The sequence below is a fragment of the Lagopus muta genome, chromosome 6 (genome assembly GCF_023343835.1).
Source record: "Lagopus muta isolate bLagMut1 chromosome 6, bLagMut1 primary, whole genome shotgun sequence".
Taxonomy (NCBI): Eukaryota; Metazoa; Chordata; class Aves; order Galliformes; family Phasianidae; genus Lagopus; species Lagopus muta.
In genome coordinates, this window is record NC_064438.1 from 51,357,008 (window position 1) to 51,376,880 (window position 19,873).

The following is a 19,873-nucleotide window of genomic DNA, read 5'->3' on the forward strand; positions in this document are numbered from 1 at the left end:
ATGGCCAAGGATGTGCAGTGGTCTCACTGAGAGAAGTAAAGAGCTGTGATTTAATGAAGGCAGTGCATGAAGTCTGCCCTCCTGAAAGGGCATTTTCATCCCAATAGCATCTCTTTGTCGAGTAGTATGGGCATTGGGTCTGCTCCCAAAAAATGAGCGATTCTGAATCTGTTACTTTTCTCACTTTCCTTCCTACCCAGTCCTATCAAGCTGTCCTGAAAAATCATCCTTTTTTTGTCCTCCCGGGTCCTTGCTGTGATCCATGGCATCCTGGAGGCATGTAATAATCGCAACTGAAATCTGTGCTGTGCACTCTGTTCTCTCCAGCAACCCAGGGTGAAGAAAGTATTGACATGCCCTGATTTATTCCCTACAGATGTCATCTCCCTAGGAGCTGGCTTTTACTTGGAGGAAAGAGGGGCACACAGTGCTGCAGAAAAGCATCTGATTCAGAAGGAAAGGAAGAAGAAAGTTTAAAGGACCAGGCTGAATGGATGTGGCTTTGCAAACCCAATGATCCAAGCAGTTAGCATCATGAATCAATGCTTCTGTTGCCAGGAGCAAGAGGATGAGCATTTCATTTATGATGACTCTCCTCAAATTTGACTGCTCAGGAGTACTTTTGCGTTCAGACTTCTGCAGATGTCATTCCCCACCACCAGGTCTAGCCCAGCTCCAAAGATGAGAAGCAAGATCAGCAGGGCGCTGCGTTTATCCCAGTGTGAGCTGTGGGTGTCCCAGTGCAGGGAGCAGGGATGGCACCAGGACATGTCTGAGGGAGCAGCACCCATGCTGTGCTGAGAGTGCAGATGGGGCACTGCCAGCCAGAACTTGGGGACATCACTTCCACCACTGCACTGCAATCCATTTTAATCTCGTATCTGTCTCCACTACACAGCCATCATTTACCTGCTGGTAAGCTCCTGTGGTCGGAGATGGAAGGTGAAGCCAGGAGCCCTCTGAGGATGGAGCTGTGCAGCTTCACAATACTGTGCTTGGAAAACAGGGGAACATGCTGCATTCATAATATATCACTCATATCCTTGTTTGTAAACAGATTTATCACACCATCTGCAGAATGGTGCTTTCCATTTATATAGCACAGCTCCTACTTAATTAATTTCATTTTTACAGTTATATACATTATCAGTCCCTTTTTTTTTAGACTTCCTCACAGAAAAAGGGAATACACTCTCTGTGGGAAAGAATATTTAATCAATTAAATTTGTTCAGCTCAGTGCAAAACAGCTCAGGCCTTTACTGCTCTGAGATTTACCTGCCTGGGTTTGCTTCTCATCTCTTCACATCTGTGTGGAGCAGCTGGGGGGGAAAGGATGGTTTAGGACAACTCTGCCGGCCAACAGGATGCACTGTTGGTATTTCCTGTCTCCCGTTGCACTGGATTAGCTTAATTTTCAGAAATCAGCAAAGGTTAAGGTCAGTGATCCTATTACAATCTTTCTGACTTCCTGTAACTGATACTATATATAAAGATGTATTTGTCCAACTGGAGAAAAAAAAAAAAACAGCCTGTTATCTGGTTTGATAAAAAAGATTTAGTCATATGCAAATGAAAAGGCAATTTATTGAGTATAAAAAGAAGTCACTGAAAGAGAGAAGAAGCTTGTGGTCAGCAGCAGTGCAACCAGATTCTCTGCTTGGTGTTGGTGCACACTTTCACTCTGGGGAGAGCAAAGAGCTGGGGCTCCAGCTGAGCAAAGAAGAGAGACAGATCACCCAGGGCATTGGGATGGTGATGGGGCCAGCACATGCTGATTGCTTTTACAGGAACAAAATGCCAGGAGTCCCAGTTATCTGAATCAAAGGGAAGGCAAGGGACCTTGAATTGTGGGAGCCCACCAAAGGAGGGTCTGGAATGGATAGGCTGTGCTGTACCTCATACAGATGCAGCCTTGGGCTGTGGATCTGGTCTTGACCAACAGAAACTGGAAGAGGACCCCTGGGGGCAGGAGGCTTTGTCTCCCTCCCTCTGGACAGGGAGGATTTCTATTCTTCTTTGCATTGTGCCTAGCCCAAATTCCTGAGCTGGAGTAGAGAAGGAGCTGGAGTTGACTAAATCCAGTGAGACTTTTGCCAAGAATGACGAGTGAGTAGGCTCTGGACTGCAGACACTGATGACAAATCTTAGAAACTCAAGCCAATACTCTGGCAGGAGACTTGTTATTTTTTTGTTTTCTTTTCTTCTCTTTTTTCCTTTAGTGGTCCTTTTTATTACTTTTTAGCTGTACAGTATGTTCTTAGATGGTATATTTGCGTTTTCCAGTTGTGGCCATTGCCAACTGGGTGCTTGGACAAGAATTTTCCCTTCTGCAAAAATGTTTCTCCACAGCCCCAGAAATGTTTTACAATTTTCTGTGGCCATATCCAGCCAACTCTAAAACCCTCCAACCCTACTTCTACACAGTCTTTCATGCTGTGAGCTGCGTGTTGAGGTGTCCTGCCAAGAAGTGCTTCCCAACACTTTGCCCTGAGGGAAATGTTTGAGCTATCTCAGATATCCCATCCCACCACACTTTGCATCCATCCAAAAGCCATGTTTAAGTCCATAACATCATGCTCTCGAGCCTCTTGCAGATGAATAAGCAAACATTTTGGCTGCAGAGATAGAAGCCTTTGTGCTGCATTTGGTAATGAAGGCAAGATTCTCCTGGAATCCTTCAATCTACCAGGTGATGGGTTTGGGGGATAAATAGCACCTAGGTTATTTTGGTCTTGATGTGGGCTCACCAACCCAGAGAAGCAAAGCTGCTGGTGGCATAGCGGGGAAGGAGGAAGCATTAATGGCTGGCGTTGAGGCACACAGGCCAGCCCCAGGTTTGTCCTCCTTCTGTGGAAGAGCTCTCCCTTCGGAAAGTAATTCATTTTTAAAACTATTGCATTTAGTTTTGAAAAATATTTGCATTGGATAACTAACCTAAATCGTTGAGGATCTGAAAAATGAGCATCCTGGTTCAAACATAAAATGTAGCATAAAGGGTTAATTTGGCTTGGCTTCGATCCTTCTCTGTCATGAATCAACTCCTCGCTCTCCTTGCTGCTGAGACAGACCATAGGAGATGGACCTTGAAAGGATGTGCTTCATCTCCAAAAAGCTGTACTGCTGTTTTAATAGCCTTTCCCTGCAGTCCCTCTGCTTGCAACTTGTTGGGGTCTCACATTAGCACACACAAGCACCACATTTAGCAAACATATTTGCTGCTATAGCAGATGGGAAGAGATTAAGTGAGTGTTATAAAATTAACCTCGGCATCATTCAAAAGAAACAAAAGCAAGAAAGAAATGACAGGGTAATTGGATGCTTATATGAACAAGATATGCTCAAATGACTTCTACATCCCATTACAAATACTTAGAAATTGCACAGCATTTCCACTGCAGTGAGATTTCAAAGTGGTTTAATGGGCATAAGGAGTTCAGAGCAGATAATGCTGCTTCCAACATTATCCTTTCACTGCACAAAAATAGGTAGTAGCTATTGACTGGTGGAAATTGACTACTTTTAAAGCTGTATTTACTGACTTAGAGGTGCTAAGAGTCTCTTTGCAGGGTTATCAGGGCCTGAATATAATGTGTGTTGTAAGGAGGGGATGTATTTAGTTTCTTCAACAGAGGACTGGTTCCAGTGTGTGCCAGGCGTGCAGCAGGCTGGTATAGGAGCAGGAACCTTCTGCGGTTGTGCTTCAAGTCCTGACCCTAGGAGAAGAACTATTGCTGATGTGGGGTTGGTACTCAGCCTAACTGGACTGCTCATGTTGTCTTTTCTTTTTCTTTCAGGACAAGCAGTTCATGATGTCAATCAAAAAGGAAAGTGCCCACAAGAAATGGGCTGCCCTGAAGGAGAAACTCGGGCCCCAGGATACCGACCAGTCAGAGGCCAACCTGGAAAATGCAGAGCCAGAGCTGTGCATCCGCCTCCTGCAAATGCCATCAGTGGTGAACTACTCTGGGCTGAAGAAGCGTCTGGAGAGCAGTGATGATGCTTGGATGGTCCAGTTCTTGGAGCTGTGTGGATTGGACCTCCTCCTGGAGGCTCTGGACAGGCTGTCTGGCAGAGGGGTGGCCAGGATTTCCGATGCCTTGCTACAGCTCACTTGCATTAACTGTGTGAGAGCAGTCATGAACTCCCACAGAGGCATTGAATACATTGTGAGCAATGAAGGCTACGTCAGAAAACTCTTCCAAGGTGAGGAGACATCTTCCTGCCACACAGTTGGGCTTTTTCTGTTGCTTATCCTCTTGCTCTGCACCAGGCTTCTTGGAATTTGTTGATTGCAACTGATTAATTGAATTAATTTCTCTTAAAAATAAGTCTGTTCTAAAATGACATTGCTTTTGCCACTTAATACCATTTAGATGGACTCATTTTTGCACAGATGTCTTCGTAGTTCATGAGAAGCTGGGTATAAGCACTGCATTGGCCATACATGGTAATGCGACATCCAGTACCCAGCTTCTCAGCAGATATTTGCTATCAGTTTTTGTGAGGCCCAAGAACAGAAAGAGAGGTGTTGAAAGAGCTTGGAGACCTCTAGCCTCTAAGGAGGAGGAAGAGTGGAATTGTTTAGACTCAAGAGGTTTTTTAGAGTCAAGGATGCCCATAGAGGTGGTGGATGTCCCATCCTTGCAGACATTCAAGGTCAGGCTGAATGGGGCTCTGAGCATGACTGATCTGTAAGTGTCTTTGTTCATTGCAGGGAGGCTAGACTAGATATCCTCCAAAGGTCTGTTCCAACTCAAACTATTCTATGTTAAGAGAGTCCATTTTCCATGTTACCCAGTCTTTTCCTTCTAGGAAATGAGATATAACATCATTTGACATTTCCTGCCTTTCATTTGGTAGGAAACTTCCAGGTCATCTCCTAGGGTTTGCTTGTATAGCACTTCTTGGCAGTGGGGCTGGGATGATAACTTCTGTGTTGCTCCACAGAGCTGAGATCACAGCTGTACCTGGATATCCTTACTAATAGCTCATTAAAATGCATCTAATCTGAAAGATGGCTTGTTCCTCTCTATAGTTTTCAAGTCCTCTTTTCTTTCACGCTGTATTTTCTTAACCAGTGTGAAATACAGAACTGGCATTACTGTACTGTGAAAGACAATGGGATATCCTGGGCTTCTCAGCAGTCTGGCTTCTTTGTGCACCAATGAACACAAAAATAAGATAACCTAATCCATTCCCTCTCACCTCCAAGGGCTCACAGAGAGAGAATAATGAAAGAAAAGGAAATGTATGAGGACTGGAAAGAACAAATGGCCTATTTGATATGCATGTTGAGTGACTCTGCACTAAAAATAAGATTCATTAATTGGGGAAAATGGTTCATCTGCTGTTCTAGAAAACATTTGCATGTGAAAATTGGAAATAAAATGTGTAACTGCAAGTGCTGAGATCTTGGCTGCTGTTACAGCATTTCCACTGGTACTTGGAAGAGGTGAACAGCTATATGCAGCACCAAAAAGGTGGTGGGGTAATGAGTTAGTTACTAACTAGAAGTTACTACCACATACTGCTATTGGAGTGGGACATCTATCAATAAGGATATTTTTCTTCCTGTCCTCCACTGGCTGCAGTCTTTCAGGTTTTCTTCTGCCACTATCCACAAGCCTTACAGCAGAAGACACTGAGATTCAGAACTTTGTGATCTTAAAAATCTTTTTTTCACTTTGTTTTGTTTCATTTTCCTCCAGCACTTGACACAACTAATGTCATGGTGAAAAAGCAAGTATTTGAACTCCTAGCTGCGTTGTGCATTTACTCATCAGATGGCCATGGTTTGGCTTTGGATGCCCTGGATCATTACAAGGCAAGTTTTGAGCTGCAGGAGGAGAAAAGGGTTTGGAGAGAAGGTCACTTTGCATCATTTTGGTAAGAGAGGCAGGGATTTACAAAGGAATTTGTAGGAATTTTGGCCTGGTCAGCAGAAGCCCAGAGGCATTGCTCTGTGATTTGTCTCTGGGCAAAGGACTACAATAAGAATGTTCTTTATGTCAGGAAAAGTACGAAGGTAGATGGTGCCACATCCATGGGTTTCACTGGTTACAAGACCAGGTACGTAAGTTAGCAGAAAGCAGGAGGAGTTTCACAGATGTCCCCTGCTGACCAGACATTGTTCCATGATAAGAGTGCTGCTTTTCCCTCTATCTTCCTGTATTGTGCTCCGAGGCATAAATTGAGAATGGTTTTAAGATGGTGACCCTAGTTGAGAGCCTGCACTAAAGAAGTTGTTACTGAACTGTCTAAACAGAAATGTCACTTGTGTCACTAACAGAATGTGAAGAACCAGCAGTATCGATTCAGTGTCATAATGAATGAGCTGTCGAACACAGATAATGTGCCATACATGGTGACACTGCTGAGCGCTATCAATGCCATCATACTTGGGAAAGAAGACCTAAGAACAAGAACACAGATCCGAAATGAGTTCATAGGTAAGGACATTTGTGGGACCTAAGTTTCTCATGGCCAAGTACAGGGCAGTTTTATGGCTTTATCTTCAGATGTACCTGTAAGGTAATTAAAGAGGGCTGGGGATGAAAACTGCAAATAATACAGCTGGATTCCTGCTTTTGTGTGTGTCTGTGTGTTCTTTATTCTCTTCATCAACATTTCTTTAGCCAGATGTATTTGATGCTCTCCCATACCTTTGATCCTTTCTATCATCCCACCACCCCCTGATAGTCTCAAACACATTTTTATAACCAGCCATCTTTTGTGGGCACTTTTCATTATATTACAATTCATCATAAAAGGAGATGAAGTTTGGATTCACCTCATATAATGTGCACATCTGTGCTGGTGAGCCTAGGCTCCATTTCCTTCTGTGGAGAAAAAGGGACATTTGATCACACAGTTCATATGACTTGCTTTAGACATCTACTTTAGAATGAGAAGACTTGTGCCCTAGAAGTGCCAGTGTCCCTCTGCAACCCCAGAGGGATGCTCAGTAGCTCACTCAGCTGCAGATGTGAGCTGCAGGTCTCTTCAGTTATGGAATGAACCGACCTACTTTGACAAATTTGGGATAGCTTCACTTTTTATTTCTGCAAAAAGTGTTTATGAGAGTAACATTATATAAAGATCATAGTAGATCAGTGCCAAGTAGATCATAATGCCAATATATATATATATATGTATTTTTTGTTCTGCCAGGTCTTCAGTTGTTGGATATTTTAGACAAGCTAAGGTAAGGATCACTGTTTAAATTTTCTTATACAAATGAGAGTCACAGTAACATAGCTGTGGAAGTTTAATACTTGGCAGTCTTCAGTTGTGAGGTATACATGGAGGGAGAGGACCACACAGGTATGCAGCCATTACATGGAACTGGAGACGTTAGGCCAATGTTCAGGTGCTCTCATCGGCCACAGTGTCATGAGAGCAGCTGTTGTTGCAGATGGCAATGACAGAGGCTTTGGCACAGACGGAGCACAGATCAGCAATGCCATTGTTGAGGCTGCATTTCAGACTTAACCTGAAGTGATGCTGTGGGCTCACTAAGCAGTTGATGAATGCTGTGACACCTTTCTAATGCATATCTGCAAGCATCTGACTTCAGGGTTTCATAATTTTAAAATGATGTTCTATCAGAAAAACCCATGATAAATTTTAGAACATTTTATGTAATTGGAATTGCTCTATCCAAATCCTTAAAAGTTAGAGAAGGTCTGTCATTACTGACAGCAAGCACAAGCAGAGTTCTCTTGCACTGAGTCTCTCAAGAGTGCTAGAAAACTTGGCTTTAGAATGTTTTTGGTTTTTTAATCGAATTTTGAACAGCATAGAAGGAAGCTTTTTAAAAAGCAATGTTTATGTTGACTATAAGAAAAAAAAAGGTGCCGGCCCAATTTCAGAAAAGGTAGAAATGCCACTTTGCTGTTACTGCTCCAAGGAGAAGTACATATAAAGCATACTCTGGGCTAGATTATTCCATGAGTAGTCCCACTGACTTCTATGTGTTGGCTATACAAAGAGGTATATTCAGTTCGAGAAAAGATATGCTGATGGCAATTGATCCTCTATACATAAGGTAGAGTTGGGCACTTCCAGTGTGAATCAGCTGAGTCTGAGAGGCAAAGAACTAAAAGCCATTTAATGAAAAATAATTATCTGAAAATCAGTGAAGGGCTCTCCAGTGAAAATGAGTTCTGTAATACTTTAGAGACATAGAGGAGGAGGATCTGCTTATCCAGTGTGATACATTTGAAGAGTTCAAGATAGAAGATGATGAGGAATTACTGAAGATATGTGATGGGATAAACATGAATGATCACCATGAAGTCTTTTCATCTCTCTTCAATAAAGTAAGTAGGCCCTCATGTAGGTTGCAAAGACCTGCAGTGGCAAAGTTAACAGAGTTTGCTTGCAACCAGTCTGGTACACAGACTTGGTGTGATGGAAAGCTGCCCTGTTTTCCAGGTGAGCCGCTCCCCAGTCTCCATCCAGCTGCTGTCCATCCTGCAGAGCTTGCTCCACTTGGAACCGTCTCACCACTCCAGCCTGCTGCTGTGGGAGTCACTGGATGCAGTAGTGAACAGAGCCCTTTTGCTCGCCAATGACAGTAAGAATGACATACATATAGCCTTGTAGTCAGCTCTCTTTTTTCCTCATTCAACCCAGTGCCCACAAAAGTTGTTCCCTGGGAAGGTAATAGAGACAAAACTGTACCTGCTGCACAGGGTCATGTATTGATGGGAAGCTCCAGCTATACAGATGCCAGTGAGAACTGGCCAAGTTTCATGTTGGGCTCGAGATTCACCATCTTGCTTTGATGGCTAATCCCTGGCATTGTAGTGAGCCCTGGGTCAAGAGTCAACAAGAATCTGTTTTCATTGGCATCTTGCCACTGGGGCTGCCTGGCTGTGCTGGCAGGCATGCTCAAAACAGTGTGTATGAGCCAGTACCATGAGAATTTCCCTATTAAATTAAAGTACCACTGGGTAAAATTATCCTGGAGCTTTGTGGCTCCAGGTCTGTGGGAGCTGGATAGCATGAACATCTCATTGAGCATCATCCTCTTTTCTGACCTCAACATGTTTTTCTAGTCCAAGGAAACACTGTTGAAGAAGTAATTGAGAGGCTGTTATCTATCAAGAAGCATCCAAACAAGCAAAAAAGAGCTGAAAAACATCTTTCTGGAAATGCAAATGGAGGCATCCAGACTGAACTAGAACCATGCACAAGTGCAGTTCAGAGCCTGGTGGGATCACCAAACCCCTGCATGACACCAGAAGCTTCCTCAGGACCAAAAGCCTGTGAAGAGAAGACCTCGTCCTCACCGCTCTCAGCCTGCTTCACCTCACCACAGACCTCTAACCCTTCACCCAACGCTGTTCCTGCCCCTCCACCACCACCGCCTCCACCCCCACCACCTCCACCCCTGCCATCTAGCCCAGCATCCATGCCCCCCACAGCCTCCATGAATTCACCACCAGCCCCACCACTCCCTGGCATCCCTCCTCCACCTCCATTGCCTGGCACGGGGGTCATCCCTCCTTCACCTTCATTGCCTTGCATAGGGGGTATCCCACCTCCACCCCCATTGCCTGGCACGAGGGTCATCCCACCTCCACCTCCATTGCCTGGCACAACGGTCATCCCTCCTCCACCCCCATTGCCTGGCATGGGGGGTATCCCACCTCCACCCCCATTGCCTGGCATAGGGGGAATCCCACCTCCACCCCCATTGCCTGGCATGGGGGGAATCCCACCTCCACCTCCATTGCCTGGCATGGGGGGAATCCCACCTCCACCTCCATTGCCTGGCATGGGGGGCATTCCACCACCACCCCCATTGTCTGGTACAGGGGGCATCCCGCCCCCTCCACCACCATTGCCTGGTATGGCAGGAGATCACATAGAAGCTGTTGTAGCCTCCCAGATCAGCTGCCCGCTCGGCTCCATCAGGCCTCCATACAAGGCAGTGAAGACACCAACGCTGAGAATGAAGAAGCTAAACTGGCAGAAGCTGCCCTCCAATGTGGTGAGAGGTGGGTGCTTCTAGTATGAAGTCACAACTACTTTATAGGAGGGGAAAAACTGCTATTTGTCAGGTTTAGTTATCTCCGTTTAGACACAGAACTTCCCTGATTTCCATTACATGCTGAGCTTAAATAAATGGAAGCGGGATGGAATCACTGACAAAATAACCATCCCAATGAAATAGCTTGGAATAGCTCATTTATAAAGAAATTGTTTGAAATTGAAGAAGGGGGAAGAATGGGAAGATTGCCCTAATCCACCTTGACATGCCTTAAGCTTGAGTTCTCAACAGACTCTTAAGTACATAAAAGTCATATGTAGCAGTACGGATCAGAATCAGCTCATAGTTCAGGAAGGACATTGAAATAATTGGTGAGACAATGAGAAGTATTGAATTGTTTCTTGATTTTTGGGTCACATTTCCCTCTCCTAGCGGATCCAAAAATGGAACATGAAATATGAGAAGAAGCAAGGACAAATAAGGTCGGTTTTGCCCCAAACAAGCAAGGCATAGTTAAAGTCCAAATAAGGCATGTTTTTAATCATGGGACATTTAATTGTTTCAGTAGAGCTTCCTGCATCACGTTTAGGTGATGTTTTTTGTTTTTTAAAGAAGAAAAGAGGTTTAAGAAAGTGCAGTGGAGATTAATTCAATGCTTAAGAGAATGCAATAGGGATTTATTTAAGCAGTCCTATTGCCAGCATAACACAAGGAGACTTGATTACAAAATCAAAAATATGTCTCTTCTTATTTAATTCACCTTCTGAGGAATTTCCCTTCTAGCAACTCAAACTACCCAAAAAAGCTGGGAGCTTTCAGCTCTGCAGCCACTCTTAATCCCTTGTCTTTTTTTCAGAAAGTCATTCGATGTGGGCTTCAGTGAGCAGCAGCAGCGAGGAAACCATAGAGCCCAACTACACAAGCATTGAGCAGCTGTTTTGCTTTCCACAACCAACCCCTAAGGAGAAAACAGCCGCACCAGTGAAGGCAGAGCCGAAGGAGGTGAGGGGGCCACTCTCATTCTTTCGAGTAAAGATTGCTGCAGACAGCTCATCTAATAAGTGATATCTTCTTTTTCTTTAATGAAGATCACATTTTTGGACTCCAAGAAAAGTCTCAATTTGAACATATTTTTGAAGCAGTTTAAATGGTAAGATATAGCTGATTTTCATGACAGTTGACAAAACTTTGAGTAGGTCGTGCATAGTGCCTGTAAGGTCCTCAAGAAATCTATTCTTGCCAATGCTCTTTCTGTAGTCTGTGTTGCTGTAAAATCTGATTACTTCACAGCTTGTCATATACTCTCTCTAAAATATTAGGCTTGGGTATTTAACTGTGTTTTTTCATGAAGTGCTACAACTCCATGTTACAGATGGAGTTATAGCACAGACTCTTAGGGTAGCGTTGGCTGTGAAATGCCTCTGGAAGTGAAACTCTTCCTCAAAGAAGGACCAAGAAGGAAGATAAGAATTCATTTATTTTAAGGTAGTCACATACGCAGAGACAGACATCTGAGTTGGAACGTTGATCCCTAGTCTTAAGTCATTTGACCGGGGCCAGAAGCAAATTTTGTGCATAGCAAGTACTTGAATCTGGATCTTCCAGGTCCCAGTTCTGAGTTAATCACTGGGATGTATCTTTCCTATCTCTGTGACCTTCAATAGGGAAAGCACAGAACGCTTGTGCAAGTACATCTCTCAGTAGCATGTAGTTGTGGAAGGGGGACCTTTTGGTGACTGCTACCTGTGCTTCTCTCTGCAGCTCCAATGAAGAGGTGGCTGCCATGGTCCAGAATGGAGATCGGACCAAGTTCGACGTTGAGGTTCTAAAGCAGCTGTTGAAGCTGCTGCCTGAAAAACATGAGGTCAGGAGAGAAAAATTGCACCCACTGATTCAAAGAGCTGAATGTGCAGTGAAGTCCTGCAGTGTTGATTCTTTATTTTTCATTAGATAGAAAACCTGAAGGCCTTCAAAGAAGAGAAGTCGAAGCTAGCAAACGCAGATCAGTTTTATCTTCTCCTCCTTCAAATTCCCAGGTAAGGATGCTCATCGTGAATGTCAACCCAATCTTTTCCTTGGTTTTTCTATGGGAAGTTCAAGTTTCTATATTAGTCTCATAGGTCTCAAACACCAACAGATACAGTTGGTCAGTCTCCAATTCCACCTTAGCCCTCCCTTCCCCTTTTCCTTGTATGAAAGGGTGTCACTTCTGCAGCACCTCTTGTCCCTCTGAAGTATATAATCAAAGAATCATTAAAGTTGAAAAAGACCACTATGACTACCTAGTCCAACCCCGAACCATCCCTTCCGTGCCCCTCAGTGCCACATCTCCATGCTTCTTGTGGACTTCCAGGGACGGTGACTCCACCACCTGGGCAGCCTGTTCTAATGTGCAACCAGTCTTACTCAGAAGAATCTTTCCTAATATTCATGCTGAGAGTTGCAGAAGGTAGACCATGTGGCTAAGGACTGGTCCCTGTCTAAAGTGGCAGCCCTCCACAAGCACTTATCTCATGTGGATGTGGAAGGCAGCAATGCTGTCAGCATTGGCGATGGGGTTGCCAGGCTTAGAGGTGATGTGGGAAGAGAGCTGATGTGTTGGCCAAGATTGTAATGCCTTTAAGCTTTTAATCAATCTCCATCCTTAGCTATCAGCTACGGATTGAATGTATGCTGATCTGTGAAGAGACTACTGTTGTTCTGGATATGATTCAACCAAAAGCTGAAGCCATCCGGAAAGCCTGCGAAGGTAAACGTCTGACCTTAATTCTGGATCTTGTTTAAGACAGTCAGCTGTAAAGCCTCAATAAACCCTCTAGAGCAATACAGCGAGTCTCCCCAGCAGCACAGCTTTCCTGCAGCCTCTTCACTGGTTTGCTGCAGAGTACAGGATGCAGCTCTCAGTATCTCCACTGATTATCAAAGCCTTTAATATGACTGGAGACCATTTTCCCTCAGCCTCAGACCTCTTCTTTTGCAGCAGCTGTGTTCTTCTGAACCACTTTTGACAATGAAGTGTTGGAAGCTTGTCAGAATTTCCAAAAGAGCTGAATCTAGAGCTAATTCATTACGTTAAGATCTTTACACAGCAATTTTCTCTGCTTCCAGAAAAGCATACCTAAACTTCCCCAAGAAAGCAGTGATACTTTAGTTTTTTCCCTGCCTACAAAAGTAATCAGAAGAGAAAGTTTGTTATTTTGGGCTTTGAATTGCTGATGCTCAAGTTTGTGAATACACAGAGAAATTATGCAACAGATTTTTATTTTTTTTTTCTGTGGCAGAAATCTCAGGTCCCACTGCTGAAAGCACTTCTTGTCAGTACTGTTTGTCTTAAAGAACGCCTGCTCTAGGCTTCTCCAGCTGAAATTACAGCTGCCTGCTGGGATAAAGCTCTCCCCAGAAATTCCCTGCAGCCAACTTTTCCTTTTAAATCCGCTCCTGAGTGCTTCAGAAAGCACATCTCTGCAGCACCTTGTTGTAAGGGCAAGGACAGGGACTGTACCCTTCATGCCTGATAAGCACCTTTACCATGCGAGACCAGGAAAAGATGGAGTGTGTCTGGTTTTAGCAGCTGGCAGGTAGTTGGAGCACTGTCAGAACTGGCTTTGCTGCACAGCTGAATGGAGTCTGCAGGATTAAAGCTGGAGCCCTCGTACCCCACAGCAGGTTAAATTTGGGTACTTCCAATTGATCAGAGTCCATCTCCACATCGTTTTCCATTAGGAATGAGAGACCAGATGTGAATAAAGAAAGAAATACAAGAGAGCAGAAACTTTCATTAAGGCCAGCTACTGGGATTGAATCTACTTAGAATCAGTTTCTCTGCAGGTTGGGCCATTGGGCCGCAAACCTGAACAATCAGATTTGGTTTGCTGGAATTCAGAATCCCTCTTTTTATCCAGTTTAGAAAATGTTCTGGTTTATCTGAGGCTTTTGCTTAAAAGCCCTTTATGTTTTTCAGATCTTCTGACCAGTCACCGTCTGCCTCTCTTTTGTAAACTGATTCTCAAAGTTGGAAACTTTCTGAACTACGTAAGGACTTTGTTTGGCTTGCCCTCCACCCATCTACAGAATGTGTGTATGATCTTCACATCTAAGGCTGTAATTTGGACAGAAGAGTTACATCTGTTTGTTGTTTTTTTTTTTATCTTGTAGGGAAGTCACACAGGCGATGCTGATGGGTTTAAAATCAGCACTTTACTCAAACTAACAGAAACCAAAGCAAACCAAACCCGCATTACGCTGCTCCACCATATCCTGGAGGTACTACAGTCCTGGGCAGAAAGGAAAGGGAGGCTTTTTACCTTAGTGAATCATTCCTCCTTCTCTAGATTCAGTTAATGTAATGCACTCTTATTCATTATCGTCCCCATCTAGCCACAAGTTAAAAGCATTGGCTCTCTTAGGCTGGTGGTGAATGCCTGTGGGCACTACTCAGCTCTCAGGGAACTCCTTTTAGTTTTGTCCTGCTTTCCTCCAGCATCTTTCCCCGCAGTTGCTGCAACTTCCTTTGTTCATATTTGCACAGTCTCTGCTCATCAGCTGCAAACCACAGAGTTTGTGGCCACCAAAGCCATCCTGGCTGCTCTGTACCCATTCATCCTTTCTGCCTTTTCATGGCCACTCGCTTCTCCACCAGGCTGTGTTTGAGCTTTTCAAACTCCCCACTAAGTCCCTATGACTTTCTTATTCCATGCATTACTGTTTGTTGTTTCTTTTTCTTCATATTCTGCTCTGCCACTCTCATTCATCAGTTACACATGGTTAAGCTCTGCAGAAAGGAGGCCAGATGAGGGGCATAGTGCAGTTGTCCTGAGTACTGCCTCCTCTCCCAGCTTGCACCACTCAGTAAACAGTGCTTATTTCTCTTTTCTGCTTCAGGAAGTAGAAAACAGCCACACAGACCTACTGGAACTGCCGGAGGACCTTGAATATGTTTCAAAAGCAGCAGGGTAAGACTGTGTGTCACTTCCTTCAAATGAAAAAGAAAAATAAATCCCATGCATGTCAACAGTGTATCAGAAATTAGGATACCCACAGCTGGCACAGCATGTTAATAAGATGGCATTTTACTTATCTTTAACCAAAAGGTTTGGTTGATGAGTGCTTACACCTATTTAATATATTATAGTTCTTCTACAGCTGGTACTACTGAGGTCTGACATTTGCAGTGCATTTATTTAATACTGCCTTATGGGCCCTTCCACAATCTGCACCGCATTTGCAGTAGCAGGAGCTTCTAAAGTGCCTTTGACCAGGGAAACTGAGCAAATGCTGAGCAATGTGGGTGCAGATAACCCTGGGTGGACTTTCTGGGTGCTCACCTACTCAATGCATGTTGCTGCAGTGGGACTGAGCATCTTTCCATAAGTGCTGAACTTTTTCATGAGTTCAGCCTGTACAGGGTTGAGGGCGCAAGCTCACATGGGAAGTAGAGGGACAACCAAACCTGCTAGGCCTTGCCATCTCTTTTGTAAGAGCATGATACAGTAATGAGAACTAATACGGGGCATCTGTGTGATTTCAGAATTAATCTTGATATTATACGCTCAGAATCCAGTGCCAATTTAAAAAAGCTCTTGGAGCTCCAGCGAAAGGTCTCATCAGCAAATGACGATGTGAAACAGCAGTATGAGAAACCTATCCAGGTCAGTCTTGGAGTTCCCTTATAGCTTCCACCTTACACACACAAAGCCAGCATGCTGCATGTAGCTGAGGACGCTCACAAGGGGGTGAAAAATACTACCACAAGATGCACTCTCAGATTTGGAAACAGGCTGTAATGCCACAGAACTCAGTGGTGTCTGCTTGCCCCAAACCCACCTACCTTCAGTGAGGCTTTCTTAAAGGCTTGCTTCAATGGCTCTCCCTACTCTGCCTCTCCTCACTATGTCTGAGTCGATGTGTTCACTCTCTGTGCAGGTCGCCAAAGTAAACCCCTTCTCTTGGGATGAAACTCTGCACTGAGCTTTTTGTGTGTTGCTCAAGCCACCCTTGCATAGTGGCACAACACAGTCACCAGGAGCCATGTGTTGTTTTTTCCCACCCCAAAAGCTCTGCTCCAAGTTCTTATGTTGACATCCTTTTTCTTTATGTACACTTCACTTGTTATCCTCTGGATGGTGTCTCACTGTCTATACTGAATGCATTTCAGGATAGCATTGATGCTTCCAGAAAACTGGAAGAAGATTTTGAAACCATTGACAGGAAGAGAGAAGAACTTGCAAACTATCTCTGTGAGGACCCAAGCAAGTTGTCCTTAGAGGATGTATTTAGCACCATGAAGACTTTCAGAGATCTCTTCATCCGATCCCTAAAGGTTAGTGACTGCACACAAAGATGAACACATCATAGTGCTTCGTATTTCTACTCCAACAGTCCTTGGTGGGACAGGCACAGAGTCCGGAGGGGAGACTGCTGATTATGGACCCCTTCTCATAATACTTGGCTTGAGGTCACCTGGTGAATGGGTATCTGGTCCCTGCTCCACTTCATCCTCATGTACTGCCAGTGCTCCCGGCCTGACCCAGACCCTGATGATTTGGGATTTCAGTGCAACTTCAGCTGCATATTCACAGAGATGCTTTCATAGACTCATGGAATATCCCAAGTTGGAAGGAACCCATAAGTATCATCGAGTCCAATGCCTTCACAGCTGAGTGCATAAATTTTAGAACAGAATTATGAAACTTAATTCTTCAACTTGAACAAACAGGATCAGAAGGGGGATGTATAGTCAAAAGGCCACTAGTTTGAAAGAATGTATGGCTTCAGTACCTTCCACATATGCCTCAGATGACTGTCAGTGAGAGAAGATGCACATGGGTAGCTGTGTTATTCAAATGACCGCTGCCACTTCCTACTGGGTCTGGGCGAAGTCCTGCACAAACCATTTTCACTCTCTTGGCAAAACAGTCCTCCTTATGCTCCTTTTATTTATTCTGAGGATTTCTCTTCTGCCTTTGCAACCATCTGCATATCGTCTTTCTCTTCATTGGTTCTCCTAGCAGATCTTTAGCCAACCTTTTCATGTCCCTGTTACTTAATTGCAGGAAAACAAAGACAGAAAGGAACAAGCTGCAAAAGCAGAGAAGAGGAAGAAACAGCTGGAAGAAGAAGAGGGGAAGAGACAGAAGGGAGAAAATGGAAAAGTCAGTGAGTATCTGAAAGGGCATCAAAAGAAATGGAGGACTTGCCATCCCAAATGGACTGGAAGAGCTGATGAAAGCTCTTTGCTGGTCCTGCTTTAATGACCAGTAGAGGTAATTTATTCTCTGAATTTCCAAGTGCAGGCTGACTAAAGGCTTTTAGGCATCTTATTGGCCACAGATAGCAACTGACTTTTCACAGTGGCAGCTGGGCAGAGAAGTTAATTTTACTTTTGCTGACTGAGAAGGAGAGAGACAAAAATAAAACTGAAACCTTTCAGTTATTTCAGATATTTCAATTTCTAAGCAAACTTTTTGAATCCTAAACCTAACAACAGACATTTGACTTTCCCCTAGAAAGTCTCTTCCTACTCTGAAATAGGCTTGCTCCAGCTTACCATAGGCTGCAGACATGTCAAAAGTCTTGCAGATGCCCTGTTTGTACCAGGGAAGCAGTACCAACCCCAAGTGATAGCACTGCTGTGCAGTCTGCATCCTTCCTCTCTCAGGAGCACATTTATCACCTGTCTCTCTCTATCCCAGTTAAGAAGGGGTTGGTGAAGCAGGAGGATGTTTGCGTCATTGATGCACTGCTGGCTGACATAAGGAAAGGGTTCACACTGAGAAAGACGAAGAACAGACACGAGTCAGACGCACCTCCTAAAGCCTTGCCTGCGGAGATCCCTGAGGAGAGCCGGTCTGGTAAGGACACATACCCAACTGTACCTGCAGCTATTTCTTCCCATCTGTCTCTGAGTCTGAGCCAAGCACGCAAGCAAGTAACCTTCCAGCATTTGGGGCATCCTAATTAAGGAGGATCTGCAGCAGAGTTGTGGACAGGAGCAAAAAGCCCTGAGGTGCTGACAGCCAGATGTGCCTCAGACTTTGTGGCCTTGTGCCCGCACTGATGAACTGTCTGAGAGTCACAGCCCATGGCTCAGCCACAGGAAACTTCTGGTGGGGCTCTAACGTCATCCCCACCTGTCCCTCCATATAATCAAATCTCACTAGCATAGCTTATCTTCATCTTGTAGTCTGCTGTACCCTCTGTCTACATCTGGGAGTCTAAGGCAGCACTTAAAATAGGACTAGAAAGTCCTATCTGCAGAAGAACCCCATTCACCCAGGTGTTTTTTAGGAAATAGCCTATGGTTTTAGCCTTTTTTTTTGGCTCGTGACCTGAGCATATCAACACACAATTACAGTCCGAGTGCACTGGTGTGTGGTAAAGCCTGACTTTGTGGCTTTAGAAAGGCCAGCAAGAAATTTTTAAGTGCTTGCGCCAACCAAGTTAGTGTTCCCAGCTGGTTCAGGATCTCTTCTTGATATAGGTTTTCAGATACCCTTTGCAAGTCCAAAGACTTTCATGGGCATCAACCATGGGACACCAGAGCACCTGCTGAAAACATGCCTTTTGCTAATGTAGAGCCTCGGAGTCCCACTGGAGTGACCACATGGGGCACTGGGAAGGGAGATGGGAATGCTAATGAAGACGCTCTTCCTTAGCTGTAGGATGAAAGGGTACTGCCTATGTAGAATCACAGGATCATTAAGGTTGGAAAAGACCACTCAAATAATCTAGTCCAACCATCAACCCATCACCATGGCTGCTTTAGGGGCAGTGCAACCACTGTAGGCAGCAGCAAGCCTGTAGTCTCTCCCAATACCAGAAACACCATGGTTGATCTTGGATGCAACTCTGCATATATGGCTGATCTCATGCTTTTTGTTTGAAGGAAAGAGCATTGAGGATCCGCAAGCAGGAGGTCAGCAGATGGATGATAAAGCCAAGCAAAACAACGGTCATCCCTCAGAAAGCACTCTGTCCTTGGCCGCTGCCCTACCAGAGATGGGTAGAGATGTTGGAGATGTCTCAGCTCCAAACCAGGCATTACCTGAAAATAATACTGAAGGAAATTTGCCACCAGGGTCTAGGACAGAAGGCTCTTTGGTAAACTTAGTGGAAGCTGATGGAGATGGGCAGGGTGCGGGGATGGCAAGCCTCCAGCCAGGCCTGAGTAGTGGTGCCATTTCCTTCTCTGCTGATAACATAGGTGCCAATATAACATTTGTCAGCAGCAGCTCTGGTGCTGCTCTAAGAGAACAGCTCAATGGGTCCATCTCTGAAGAGCAAGACAACAAATGCAGCTTGGAGAGCTGCAGGCCAGCTCAGGACATCCCGCTAAGCCAGAATGGAGGCAATCCCAGCACTCCATCCACTCCCTGTGATGGTGCACATCAGGCAGAGTTGAAAGAGATGGCAAAGGAAAATGAAGACCCTGGTACAGACTCGCTGTTGGACACTTCCCAAGAGAAATCCTTTTCGGAGGAGCCAGCCACCGACTCTTCTTGTTCAGCAACACTGCCTCCAGGGGAAACACACACTGACAGGGAAAAGCAGAGGACATCTGGGAAACGGAGAAAGAAGAAGAGGCACAGCAAAAGCTACTCAGGTAGCCTATATAGCCCTCGGGCACTGAGTTAAATGGGGGGGACCTCCTAGTACATTTGTAGGTGTTGTTTCCTCCCAGGTCCAAGGTCTGATGCTATCCCTAGAAAGCCCTTTGTCCCCGTGTTTAATGGAGCTATTATTTTTCTAACCTGAAAAAGATGTAAAAAGAAAAACATAAGCATCATTCATTCTTTTGACATTTATAAGTAGTTTATAAACGGGTAAAGATGAATAAATAATTAAAAGCCCATTATGCATAGTAAAGATGGCAA

General features: G+C 44.6%; 1 protein-coding gene and 1 long non-coding RNA gene across 6 annotated transcripts in view; one reads left to right on the top strand and one right to left on the bottom strand.

Annotated features, from left to right (window-relative positions):
• The window catches only part of LOC125694567 (uncharacterized), a 58,932-nt gene that overhangs the window by 18,365 nt on the left and 20,694 nt on the right, over positions 1 to 19,873 (bottom strand). The gene's annotated exons all lie outside the window — the stretch shown is intronic.
• Positions 1 to 19,873, top strand: part of LOC125694565 (inverted formin-2-like) — a 37,559-nt gene that overhangs the window by 11,266 nt on the left and 6,420 nt on the right. For 4 of the 5 annotated variants that reach the window (XM_048948015.1, XM_048948012.1, XM_048948013.1 and 1 more), the window contains 20 exons: positions 3,796 to 4,204; positions 5,710 to 5,825; positions 6,291 to 6,450; positions 7,172 to 7,205; positions 8,181 to 8,322; positions 8,438 to 8,579; positions 9,064 to 10,008; positions 10,858 to 11,003; positions 11,090 to 11,151; positions 11,763 to 11,865; positions 11,952 to 12,037; positions 12,650 to 12,750; positions 13,963 to 14,033; positions 14,157 to 14,264; positions 14,883 to 14,953; positions 15,529 to 15,649; positions 16,156 to 16,320; positions 17,054 to 17,156; positions 17,693 to 17,851; positions 18,886 to 19,602. In XM_048948015.1, coding sequence (XP_048803972.1) covers positions 3,808 to 4,204; positions 5,710 to 5,825; positions 6,291 to 6,450; positions 7,172 to 7,205; positions 8,181 to 8,322; positions 8,438 to 8,579; positions 9,064 to 10,008; positions 10,858 to 11,003; positions 11,090 to 11,151; positions 11,763 to 11,865; positions 11,952 to 12,037; positions 12,650 to 12,750; positions 13,963 to 14,033; positions 14,157 to 14,264; positions 14,883 to 14,953; positions 15,529 to 15,649; positions 16,156 to 16,320; positions 17,054 to 17,156; positions 17,693 to 17,851; positions 18,886 to 19,602 — 3,949 coding nt within the window. In that variant the 5' untranslated portion in view covers positions 3,796 to 3,807. Of the gene's footprint in view, positions 1 to 3,795; positions 4,205 to 5,709; positions 5,826 to 6,290; positions 6,451 to 7,171; positions 7,210 to 8,180; positions 8,323 to 8,437; positions 8,580 to 9,063; positions 10,009 to 10,857; positions 11,004 to 11,089; positions 11,152 to 11,762; positions 11,866 to 11,951; positions 12,038 to 12,649; positions 12,751 to 13,962; positions 14,034 to 14,156; positions 14,265 to 14,882; positions 14,954 to 15,528; positions 15,650 to 16,155; positions 16,321 to 17,053; positions 17,157 to 17,692; positions 17,852 to 18,885; positions 19,603 to 19,873 lie in introns of those variants that run through there. The other variant, XM_048948016.1, reaches the window with a different exon arrangement.